This window comes from Lepisosteus oculatus, chromosome 6 (genome assembly GCF_040954835.1).
Source record: "Lepisosteus oculatus isolate fLepOcu1 chromosome 6, fLepOcu1.hap2, whole genome shotgun sequence".
Classification (NCBI taxonomy): domain Eukaryota; kingdom Metazoa; phylum Chordata; class Actinopteri; order Semionotiformes; family Lepisosteidae; genus Lepisosteus; species Lepisosteus oculatus.
The window spans coordinates 45,398,025-45,411,021 of record NC_090701.1 but is presented as its reverse complement, the minus strand read 5'-3'; the positions used below and the strand labels follow the sequence as shown (position 1 = coordinate 45,411,021).

The 12,997-nt window shown below is 45.4% G+C and overlaps 1 protein-coding gene across 1 annotated transcript; it reads left to right on the top strand.

Moving 5' to 3' along the window:
* The first annotated feature begins 3,780 nt into the window (after nucleotides 1-3,780).
* On the top strand, nucleotides 3,781-11,894 carry LOC138239472 (mucin-2-like). Its single transcript, XM_069191683.1, has 11 exons — nucleotides 3,781-3,790; nucleotides 4,217-5,133; nucleotides 6,027-6,193; nucleotides 6,531-7,043; nucleotides 7,734-7,893; nucleotides 8,667-8,953; nucleotides 10,257-10,411; nucleotides 10,555-10,676; nucleotides 10,879-10,943; nucleotides 11,089-11,228; nucleotides 11,869-11,894. The coding sequence occupies exons 1-11, from the start codon at nucleotides 3,781-3,783 to the stop codon at nucleotides 11,892-11,894; spliced, it is 2,562 nt and encodes an 853-aa protein (XP_069047784.1).
* Nucleotides 11,895-12,997: the final 1,103 nt, after the last annotated feature.

Here is a 12,997-nt window from a genome sequence, read left to right as displayed (position 1 = left end):
GTTATCTGCTTTGATTTGATATATTACATCACCAAGACACTAAATGGACAACTATGAACTCAGAACATTTATGAAACACTAGATTAACTTAATTCTCCAGTTTCCACTAAAAGTCATAAGTCCCAGATTTTCTTAGTTGTGAAAGATCAAATGCAAGAGGGCCTATTAAGAATGTCCACTCTTATTGTTCACATACTGTACATATGAAACTTCAGAAAGTCTGGTTGGCTTGTTTCTAACCTCAGTTTCCTCCTGTATTTCAGCCTTTATTGTCTGGCAGAAACCTGGGCCTGTGGGAGCAAATATCAAGTAAGTCTGAGAGTGCATGGGCACTCGTGACAAAGCCGAGAGAATACTGATAAATCATTACACAAACTGTGAGATGCCAAAGTCACCAGCACAGTCTGAGCACAGAAAGCACATGAGAATACCCCTTGTACGGAGCACAGCGTTTTTTTTAATAGACAGGCTCTTCTGGAGAGCAAAGCCATGCTCTGATTAGAATCATTCTCAATGACCTTTGCAACCATAAATCTCAAGACGCGAACAAAGAGAGAATACTGTATATACTGCATTTAAACATGTAACAGAGCGCATACTGTATAGCACAGGGTATTTTTCAGCACCAATCAGCGAATTGTGATTCCAAAGTAAGTTAATTTAGTCAAGAACAGGACTGCCTGCCTGATTATTACCTGATTATTATGTCCTTACTGTAACAAAATTCTATCAGGGACTTTCTGGGTTTATTTGGTTTGTGTGTTGGGAAAGCGTGGCTTCTTTCAGTTAATCCACAATGAGTTAATAATAGTCATAATCTGTGTTTCATTTGCTTGTTTAAATTCTAATAATGAAATGAGATGATAAATATAAAGCATGCTTAATACTTTGGTTTTGACTCAGCTTCATTTATGAAGGATGAGCCAGGGAGAAAATTCTGCAACGGTGATTTTGGGGTGGAGGGAGGTGTTCAACCATGGTACATATATTTGCACTGAAGCAGAAGTGCAGGATTAGAATTTGACCTCCTCCCAAACTTTGTTAAAAAAAAAACACCAAGTACAGTATCATAGCTAAAAACTTTTGCCACCGTCAGTGAAGAGACATGGCAAACTGCAAGATTCGCTGAGAACTGAAAGGAAACCAGACTGCAGCAATGAGGGAACTGTTGAGTGCTTGCTAAGCTGACATGTCCAAGCAGTCTCGGGAAACTGTGACCTTCAAGTTTTCCTGCGGTTCAGATGTTGCTTAAAAAAACATTTCCTGCTATGAAACCGGTGCAGCTGTCTCTTCAATTCCTTGTTTGTCAAAGATCTGTGTGAATGGACTCATACAGGTCTTCCATGTTGTTCATCAACCTTTAGCAGAGAAGTTTGTACACTAATGCTTCTGTGTTTTTGCATGTTCGTAGTCCTGTCCTGGAGATAGTACTTGGCACTACAAACCGAGCTCCCAGTGACACTGACGTGGAGGACGCCATTAAAAGTGTGGTGTCACCTTTCCAGATAAGTGGAGGAAATGAAGTGCAAATCAAAAACATCAAGTCTATCAGTAAGTGAACAATGCTGAGTTCCACTAGTGATGGCAAGGCACAGACCTTGCTGATCCCTTGAATTCTCCATACAGTCGCTGTCATTGCCTGGAACTAATGAAAGCATCTCCTGTGTAGTGAGGAAAGAAAACACCATTGTGAAAGGGGCAGATTTAGCTACAAGCAGCTCTTGATGGATAATCAATTAAACAGTTTATAAGAGAGTCAGAGTGACAGCCAGTTAGTTTATTGGTTGTCATATGTCACAGTCGGGTAGCCAGTATGTCAGTCAGGCAGATAACCATTATGTTAGCCAATGTGTCAGTCAGTCAGTTTGACAGGGAGTGTATCATTCATTGCAGTCTAGTGTATCGGTTCATTTTCTCATGTTAGCAAGACAAATACTGAATATGCATATAGTGAAAAGAATATAAATCAGTATATTTCTGCTGTTTTTTCTCCTGACAGACAAAGGACTCAATAGCTTCAATCTGACCATGGATCTACAAATCAGTAATTTCGTCATGCCCAGAATCAGCACTTTAACACATCAGCAATACAGTGAACTTGAAGTCAAGATTAAGAACTGGGTGAGTAAAGCCCACATTATTAAATACTGAAGCATTTCATTGGAGCATAAGGGTGCAAATGTGAAGTAATTTAATATATGCATGAATTTTATTTGTTCTCAAACCCAGAGCTTTAACAACTTGATTTTTTCACTATCACCTTCAATATTGAAGTTGTGTAACCCCTAGAATAATATCATTACTGTATGGTAACAACAAGACACTGAACAGGGGCTTACAACAGTATGTTTAACAACTCTACAGCAAACAATAGGTCTTGAAGTATTTCTAACAAAATATACTGAAAAAAATAGTTTGACCAACTTTTCTTGTATTTTAAAGTACATTACTAAGGTGGTTTAAAAAAGCTATTAGGGGCAACAATAAAAGTGGAATATAACTGGGGTGTGTTTGGTCTCCACAATATCCTAATTGTGTTTTGTGAAAATGCTTGTATGAATAGCTTGTTATTTTTTATTAAGAGTTTGTCTTACAGTTCGAATAGAAAGCTTGTGCGGTGACCTGCCAAGGAATACGTTGAGGGCAATTACATGCTGAAACTCAGATAGAAAGAATTTAAAACACAACGTATCCTCTGAGGAGTCTTCTGAAGCAGGTTCTGAAGAAGAATCATACTTGTTGAAACTCTGCTGTTTGAAAACCTCTACTTGTTACTTAACAAGATGTTACCATGAACTGTATATAATTACCATAAATGAGTTAAATTAGTATAGACATTAGTAATAGACATTTGCAGATTGATAATAATTTGATTTTACTGCTGAGAATAATCATATACAGTAATTAAATTGTTATTCTTAACAGATTGAAGAAATTCTCTTGGTTGTGATTGGAAAAACCATTTCAGGCTACCATGAAACTACATTCTTGTAAGTGATTTATCATTTCTGTTTCTTGGCATGTTGCAAAAATGTTTTCAAACAAACAGGCAAACATCTGAATCCAAAAATAGAAAAAAAGTTTGCACAGCTCAGAAGTGATTGTTTTTTTCCAGTATAAAAAGCTACCCCTTGATAGCTCATCTGTATGTAAATGATCTTAAGCTACAAGCAACATTCTGATTTATTAAAATGAAAATTTGCTTAACAAAACAAAACAAATTTAACAATTATCTTGTCTTTCACAAGGCAACATTTACAAAATGGTGCTTCTATTTAATGTAAAGTAAAAAATACCATTGGAATTAGAGTGAAGCAATAAAGCAATCCACTAGTAGGCTATGTTTTGAATGCACCAGGGGGTTCTGATTGTGATCACAGAATATATTTTGAGATGAACTATATTTTTCTGGAGTTTCCTTAATGGATCTATGCCAATTGGTTGGGTTGAGTTCAGAGATTCATACTATAGGACTAGGAACATAAACCAACCAACAGTGTGAAAGAGTCAGGCCAGCTTTTGCCACAACACAAGGAATATCAAACCATAACTGCCTATAGAACCGCACCACACAACTATCAGTACAATACTGCCATCTACTGACACAAACAGGACAGAAACTGGAGCTGAATCTGACTTAGCTTTTGAAAGGCTGTTAAATAGGAAATTCTGACAAGGCAAGCTACTAAATCTGTTTCATAAACATTAAAGTAATTCGTACCAATTGGATTCTTATTATAACATCCCATTTTCTGGTATTGCATACTGCACTTGTGAAATATGGCCTGGTGTCAGTACTGGACTATTACAAATGTTTTAAAGAAATATTTATCATAGAATGTAAGTCCAATTCAAAACAACTTACTTTATAATTTTTGCTATGTCGCTATTACTTTGTGCTTAAACAATACTCTCTCTTCCCACAGTGAAGTGAATGATGATATCCAGGCTGTGGCAGTAAGCCTTTTTGGTGGGATTGATGTGGTGGCTCCCAGTGCTGTATTTAGCAAAATACAGAAACTGGGAGGGACAATAAACTACGCCGTAGTTCTCCTGACTATTCACTGTAAGTTGTTTTTTACATTTTTATTCTGTAAAATGTTAAGGAAATTTCACTCTGAGGACTTGAAATATAATTACAATATAAACTACAGTTTCAAATGTTTTATGCAACACTGAACTACAGTCCCTAAATATTTTTTTTGCACAATTGTAGCTCATTCTGCGCAAACTACAACGGAAGCTCCGACAGCGCTGACGTCCACTACTCTTCCAACACTTCCCTCCACTACAGATTCAACATCACTGACCTCCACTGCTCCTCCAACACACACCCCCACTGCTCCTCCAACACACACCCCTACTATTAGTCCAACACACACCCCAACTGCTCCTCCAACACACACCCCCACTGCTCCTCCAACACACACCCCTACTATTAGTCCAACACACACCCCCACTGCTCCTCCAACACACACCCCCACTGGTCCTCCAACACACACCCCTACTATTAGTCCAACACACACCCCAACTGCTCCTCCAACACACACCTCCACTGCTCCTCCAACACACACCCCAACTGCTCCTCCAACACACACCCCTACTATTAGTCCAACACACACCCCCACTGCTCCTCCAACACACACCCCTACTATTAGTCCAACACACACCCCAACTGCTCCTCCAACACACACCCCCACTGCTCCTCCAACACACACCCCTACTATTAGTCCAACACACACCCCCACTGCTCCTCCAACACACACCCCCACTGGTCCTCCAACACACACCCCTACTATTAGTCCAACACACACCCCAACTGCTCCTCCAACACACACCTCCACTGCTCCTCCAACACACACCCCAACTGCTCCTCCAACACACACCCCTACTATTAGTCCAACACACACCCCCACTGCTCCTCCAACACACACCCCTACTATTAGTCCAACACACACCCCAACTGCTCCTCCAACACACACCCCCACTGCTCCTCCAACACACACCCCTACTATTAGTCCAACACACACCCCCACTGCTCCTCCAACACACACCTCCACTGCTCCTCCAACACACACCCCAACTGCTCCTCCAACACACACCCCTACTATTAGTCCAACACACACCTCCACTGCTCCTCCAACACACACATCCACAGGATCATCAACACACAGTTCCACTGCTCCTCCAACACACACCTCCACTGCTAGTCCAACACACACCTCCACTGCTAGTCCAACATACACCTCCACTGCTCCTCCAACACCCACCTCCACTGCTCCTCCAACACCCACCTCCACTACTCCTCCAACACACACCTCCACTGCTCCTCCAACACACACCTCCACTGCTCCTCCAACACCCACCTCCACTGCTCCTCCAACACCCACCTCCACTGCTAGTCCAACACACACCTCCACTGCTCCTCCAACATCCACCTCCACTGCTCCTCCAACACCCACCTCCACTGCTCCTCCAACACCCACCTCCACTACTCCTCCAACACCCACCTCCACTGCTCCTCCAACACCCACCTCCACTGCTCCTCCAACACCCACCTCCACTACTCCTCCAACACTCACCTCCACTGCTCCTCCAACACCCACCTCCACTGCTCCTCCAACACCCACCTCCACTGCTCCTCCAACACCCACCTCCACTGCTCCTCCAACACACACCTCCACTGCTCCTCCAACACCCACCTCCACTGCTCCTCCAACACACACCTCCACTGCTCCTCCAACACCCACCTCCACTGCTCCTCCAACACCCACCTCCACTGCTCCTCCAACATACACCTCCACTACTCCTCCAACACCCACCTCCACTGCTCCTCCAACACACACCTCCACTGCTCCTCCAACACCCACCTCCACTGCTCCTCCAACACACACCTCCACTGCTCCTCCAACACCCACCTCCACTGCTAGTCCAACACCCACCTCCACTGCTCCTCCAACACACACCTCCACTGCTCCTCCAACACACACCTCCACTGCTCCTCCAACACCCACCTCCACTGCTAGTCCAACACACACCTCCACTACTCCTCCAACACACACCTCCACTGCTCCTCCAACACCCACCTCCACTGCTCCTCCAACACCCACCTCCACTGCTCCTCCAACACCCACCTCCACTGCTCCTCCAACACACACCTCCACTGCTCCTCCAACACCCACCTCCACTGCTAGTCCAACACCCACCTCCACTGCTCCTCCAACACACACCTCCACTGCTCCTCCAACACACACCTCCACTGCTCCTCCAACACCCACCTCCACTGCTCCTCCAACACACACCTCCACTGCTCCTCCAACACCCACCTCCACTGCTCCTCCAACACACACCTCCACTGCTAGTCCAACACACACCTCCACTGCTTCTCCAACATCCACCTCCACTGCTCCTCCAACACCCACCTCCACTGCTCCTCCAACATCCACCTCCACTGCTCCTCCAACACCCACCTCTACTGCTCCTCCAACACCCACCTCCACTGCTCCTCCAACACACACCTCCACTGCTAGTCCAACACCCACCTCCACTGCTAGTCCAACACCCACCTCCACTGCTCCTCCAACACACACCTCCACTGCTAGTCCAACACACACCTCCACTGCTCCTCCAACATCCACCTCCACTGCTCCTCCAACACCCACCTCCACTGCTCCTCCAACATCCACCTCCACTGCTCCTCCAACACCCACCTCCACTGCTCCTCCAACACACACCTCCACTGCTGCTCCAACACCCACCTCCACTGCTCCTCCAACACCCACCTCCACTGCTCCTCCAACACCCACCTCCACTGCTCCTCCAACACCCACCTCCACTGCTCCTCCAACACCCACCTCCACTACTCCTTCAACATCCACCTCCACTGCTCCTCCAACACACACCCCTACTATTAGTCCAACACAACCCCCAACTGCTCCTCCAACACACACCCCCACTGGTCCTCCAACACACACCCCCACTGCTCCTCCAACACACACCCCTACTATTAGTCCAACACAAACCCCAACTGCTCCTCCAACACACACCTCCACTGCTCCTCCAACACACACCTCCACTGCATCTCCAGCACACAAATCCACTGTTCTTCCTATAATAGCCACCACTTTACGTCCAGTAATGACCAACAATGTATCTCCAACACAGTCCTTTACTACACCTACAATACAGTCCTCCACTGCTCCTCCAACACCCACCTCCACTGCTCCTCCAACAGACACCTCCACTGCTCCTCCAACACACACCTCCACTACTCCTCCAACACCCACCTCCACTGCTCCTCCAACACACACCTCCACTGCTCCTCCAACACCAACCTCCACTGCTCCTCCAACACACACCTCCACTGCTCCTCCAACATCCACCTCCACTGCTCCTCCAACACACACCTCCACTGCTCCTCCAACACACACCTCCACTGCTCCTCCAACACTCACCTCCACTGCTCCTCCAACACACACCTCCACTACTCCTCCAACACCCACCTCCACTGCTCCTCCAACACACACCTCCACTGCTCCTCCAACACCAACCTCCACTGCTCCTCCAACACACACCTCCACTGCTCCTCCAACACACACCTCCACTGCTCCTCCAACACCCACCTCCACTGCTCCTCCAACACCCACCTCCACTACTCCTCCAACACCCACCTCCACTGCTCCTCCAACACCCATCTCCACTGCTCCTCCAACACACACCTCCACTGCTCCTCCAACACCCACCTCCACTGCTCCTCCAACACACACCTCCACTGCTCCTCCAACACACACCCCTACTATTAGTCCAACACACACCCCAACTGCTCCTCCAACACCCACCTCCACTGCTCCTCCAACACCCACCTCCACTACTCCTCCAACACCCACCTCCACTGCTCCTCCAACACCCATCTCCACTGCTCCTCCAACACACACCTCCACTGCTCCTCCAACACCCACCTCCACTACTCCTCCAACACCCACCTCCACTGCTCCTCCAACACCCACCTCCACTACTCCTCCAACACACACCTCCACTGCTCCTCCAACACCCACCTCCACTGCTCCTCCAACACCCACCTCCACTACTCCTTCAACATCCACCTCCACTGCTCCTCCAACACCCACCTCCACTACTCCTTCAACACACACCTCCACTGCTCCTCCAACACCCACCTCCACTGCTAGTCCAACACCCACCTCCACTGCTCCTCCAACACACACCTCCACTGCTCCTCCAACACCCACCTCCACTGCTCCTCCAACACACACCTCCACTGCTCCTCCAACACACACCTCCACTACTCCTCCAACACACACCTCCACTGCTCCTCCAACACCCACCTCCACTGCTCCTCCAACACACACCTCCACTGCTCCTCCAACACCCACCTCCACTGCTAGTCCAACACCCACCTCCACTGCTCCTCCAACACACACCTCCACTGCTCCTCCAACACCCACCTCCACTGCTAGTCCAACACACACCTCCACTACTCCTCCAACACACACCTCCACTGCTCCTCCAACACCCACCTCCACTGCTCCTCCAACACCCACCTCCACTACTCCTCCAACACACACCTCCACTGCTCCTCCAACACCCACCTCCACTGCTCCTCCAACACCCACCTCCACTACTCCTCCAACACCCACCTCCACTGCTAGTCCAACACACACCTCCACTACTCCTCCAACACTCACCTCCACTGCTCCTCCAACACACACCTCCACTGCTCCTCCAACACCCACCTCCACTGCTCCTCCAACACACACCTCCACTGCTCCTCCAACACACACCTCCACTGCTCCTCCAACACCCACCTCCACTACTCCTCCAACACCCACCTCCACTGCTCCTCCAACACACACCTCCACTGCTCCTCCAACACCCACCTCCACTGCTCCTCCAACACCCACCTCCACTACTCCTCCAACACCCACCTCCACTGCTAGTCCAACACCCACCTCCACTGCTCCTCCAACACCCACCTCCACTGCTCCTCCAACATCCACCTCCACTACTAGTCCACTGCACACCTCCACTACTCCTCCAACACACACCTTTACAGCACTTCCAATAATAGCCATTACTGTACCTCCAGTTATGGCCAACAGTGTACCTCCAACACAGTCCTTCATGACACCTACAACACAGTCCTCCACTGCTCCTCTCACACACACCTCCACTGCTCTTCCAACACACACCTCCACTACTACTCCAAGACAAACATCCACAGGATCACCAACACACAACTCCACTTCTTCTCCAGCACATACCTCCACAGCTGCTCCAACATACATCTCCACTGTGGGACCAATACAGTCCTCCCCTGCACCTATAACACACACCTTCACTGCATCTCTGGCTGTAACTGTAAGCAATGATGGTCACAAATTAAGGTAATACTCAAATTTTCTAATTGATCTGTGTTTCTCATAGTCACCAATGCTATGTTTTGAGAAACTATTTCTTATGGTTCACTATTCCTGCAAGAGGCATGGGATCACAGGTGTCTTTGGATTTCGCTCTGAAGATTTGGGGAAATATTTGTGAATAAGCTACCCAGCCATTTTGTTTCAGCCCATATTCTGTTTTATTCAAGGAAGGGCTTAAGGAACTGCTGTGATCAAGGGATTACAAATTTCCAAAAGCGTTTTAATGAGCAGATTTGAGTCCTCTCTTCTGTCACCGATCTTATGTGCTTAAATGTTCTTCTCTCCTTGTACCAAAAGGACGATATTGAGAATCTTCATACATTAATGAAGGAAATGGTTTTGATCACTATGGAGAATGACGTTTCTCAAGAGATATGTGCAAAATGAAACTCTCCTATGAGAATTTTCTAATACGTAATGAAATGAATTGGTGAAGCAGAAAATTATCATTAAAATAACATATTGAAGCACTGATCTTAGGAATGCGCTTCCTAAATGGCTTGATAGGCTGATTTCATTCCTCTGTTTTCTTATATGCTCTTAACTTCATGAAACTAAAGTGCACACAGTTTTGGAAATTTTAAATGCATGAATCAAGGAAATGGTTTTGATTTCTATGGAGCATGATATATTTCATGAGAACAAGTTCTATACAGAACTAAAGTGCTTTCTTAGACTGTATTAATATTTAACTGGATCAGGAAAAGCAAGAAATTCTTATCAAACTAAAATGGTAATGCTGTGATCTTAAGAGTGGTGCTGAGCTCTGAACAGATGCAGTGATGCTTTTTCTGTTGGTGTAATTCTCTGATTTCACAGCCTGGACTCCGTGTTGGCTGTCCTCAACCTGGAGTTTAACACCACAAGCCCACCACCCAGTGAGAGCGACATCCTCACAGTCTTCAATCATTTACTGGCTCCCTTCTTGTCCCTGGGTATCTACCCAGTGACCATCACAGATATCACTGTTAAGAGTAGGTCAACCTCCACACTTACTACACTTCTCCAGGCGTGCTTTCTAAGTGAAAGTCTTTTCTTTCATATTAAATTCATTTGCATGCCAGTGCATGTGATTTACTGTGTGGTGTTCATCCCTATCCGTTCATTCTCTTTACAGACACTACTGGAAAAGGATTTGCCGTCACAGTGGACCTCCGCATCAGCAACCTGACCATTCCTGCGGGCTCTCAGCTGACAAATGAAACGTACAGCAAACTCCAAGACACCATCAACAACGTGGTGAGCATCTTACTTCTTATGAACTCCTGGAAATGAATGTATTGCATTGTCTAGAGGTCATTAGAAAACAACCTTTTCCTGCTTCCTTCTTTGTGTGTCCATTGTGATTAGGGAAAAAGTACTGTGGAAGCAATCTTACAGTAAATAACAGCATCTTGTGAAATATTATCTACATCATTCTAACAATCTACATATTTTCCAGGTTCAAGACATTCTCTCCAAAACCCTGGGTGGCCAGCCGTCTCACTACCCCACTTCTAAATTTCTGTAAGTCACTACACAATATTCGCCATATTTTAATACCTCTTCATAATGCCAGTTCATCCCATCTTTTCTTAGAGACACTAAACCAAAAGTGATTTCTTTGTCTGACAATATGTTGAAAAGTGACAGCTCTTTCTCTGATCCACAGCAATGAGAGTGATCACATTCAGGCTGAAGTGGTGTGTAACTTGCAAAGCAGTGAGGTCCAGAGCCCCAGTGGTGTCCTGACTGAGCTTCTGAACATGACTGGACATGTCAACAGCATCACAGCCACTCTGACCATCAACGGTGAGGACAAGGGCTCCCACACAGCCACTTTGCTGAGTGTTTGGAAATTAAGAATAAGGGACAGACATCATCCCAGAAACCTCTTATATTGCCTGATTGTAGAATATCAAATTTCAGTGTTTGAAGGACCCCTTTTCAGCTCTTTTCAGTGTGATGAACTCACTGCAAATATATTAATGCTTAAATTATTCCCTCTTTATCTTATCATGTTTCAGGTCAGCCAACACCAACAACTCCAGCTCCTTTTACAAATAAAAGTCCAGTTCCCTCTTCCAGGTACATTCCGTTTTACTTTCTGAATTCTCTTTCAGTGTCAGTCATGAAACCTTTTCTCATGTTATGCTTAATTGTCACTCACAGTCTTTAGTTAGTCTTTGATTTTCACACTGCACTACACATTCTCAAAATAACCTCATAGACACAAACATTTGACATGTCATTTTACAGCAGAACTGTTGTAGTATATCTGCAATTGTAATGGGACACATCCTATCTGCTGATTTATGTTTTGTACTCAAACCAATTAAAATGAACAGAATGTATCAGTCATGGGAAGGCACAATATTTCTTTCTTGAAGCTAAGATCCCTAACACTCATCCCTAACGTTCAACGTACATGTGTCTTTCTGTTGTTGACCAGAAACAGACTGGTCCTTGCTCTCCTGACTCTGCAGTTCAACACCTCAAACTCTCCCCCCACTGCCACTGAGATCAAGAGAGCTATGATGGAAACATTCCCTGCGCTGAACTTACAGGAAACTTATGCTGTGGACATCACAAACATCACCTCAGAGAGTAAGCTATCCTTTGTGTTTTAGACACACTGTGTTTTCCAATTCTGGGATGCATACCTGTAGCTAAAAGTCACACTAGAGATTGAGTGCAATTGTGGTGAAGGTACAATCAATTTGGAGTGCTTCAGCTCTTTCTGGTTTGATTGTCACAGATGTGTCGGCAACTGCTTTCGCCATAACTCTGGTATTCCAACTGCGTAATATCACCGTTCCTGTTGGGACTGAATTAACAAATGATAAATCCAACCAAATCCAAACCACTATCAACCACTTGGTGAGTATCACTTTAAAAAAAACTCGGATACTTTATGGGTACAACAAGCTTCTAAGTTTTAGAGTTTTGAGGAGCTTCACTAAGATATCATCCACATTATATATGAGTATCAAAACACAAAATTATTTTTAAAATATTGCTTTGAACAATATTCAGGTAGGGGATAAGAAAAAAAGCCGTTTCTTATGGACATGGAAGAAAATCCTGATGCAATAATGATCTGAGAGTGGAAAACGTACAGAATTTATGCCTGAAACATTTAAGTAAATTGTTTAGGTCTGTAGGCATCTACAGGCACAACCTGCACCGCCGTCTTATTGAAGCAAGAGTCAGGCTTCTTTCAAAAAGATTTTAGGTAAGATCCCTGAGTTAGTTACTGAAAGAAATTAACAAAATATGCCAAATCCCACCCTCTGTCTTGCATCTTTTAAATGTTCCTTCTTTGTTTTAAAATGGTGTCAAAATGCAGTGATAGTCCTTGTCATCTCAGAGTCATTTTTAATTCTTTTTTGGATAAATTTCCAGCTTGAAGACATTATTTCCTCCCCAGAAAGCAACCTGCTCCAGGTCCCCAATGCCACATTCAGGCAAGTTTTTCCAGGTCATTTCCACTTCTTCTCAGTAGTGCTTATTTACCAGAAGTAAAGGACCAACTATACAGTACGTGAACCTAAAGACAACTAGTCCAGCTTTTGAAACAT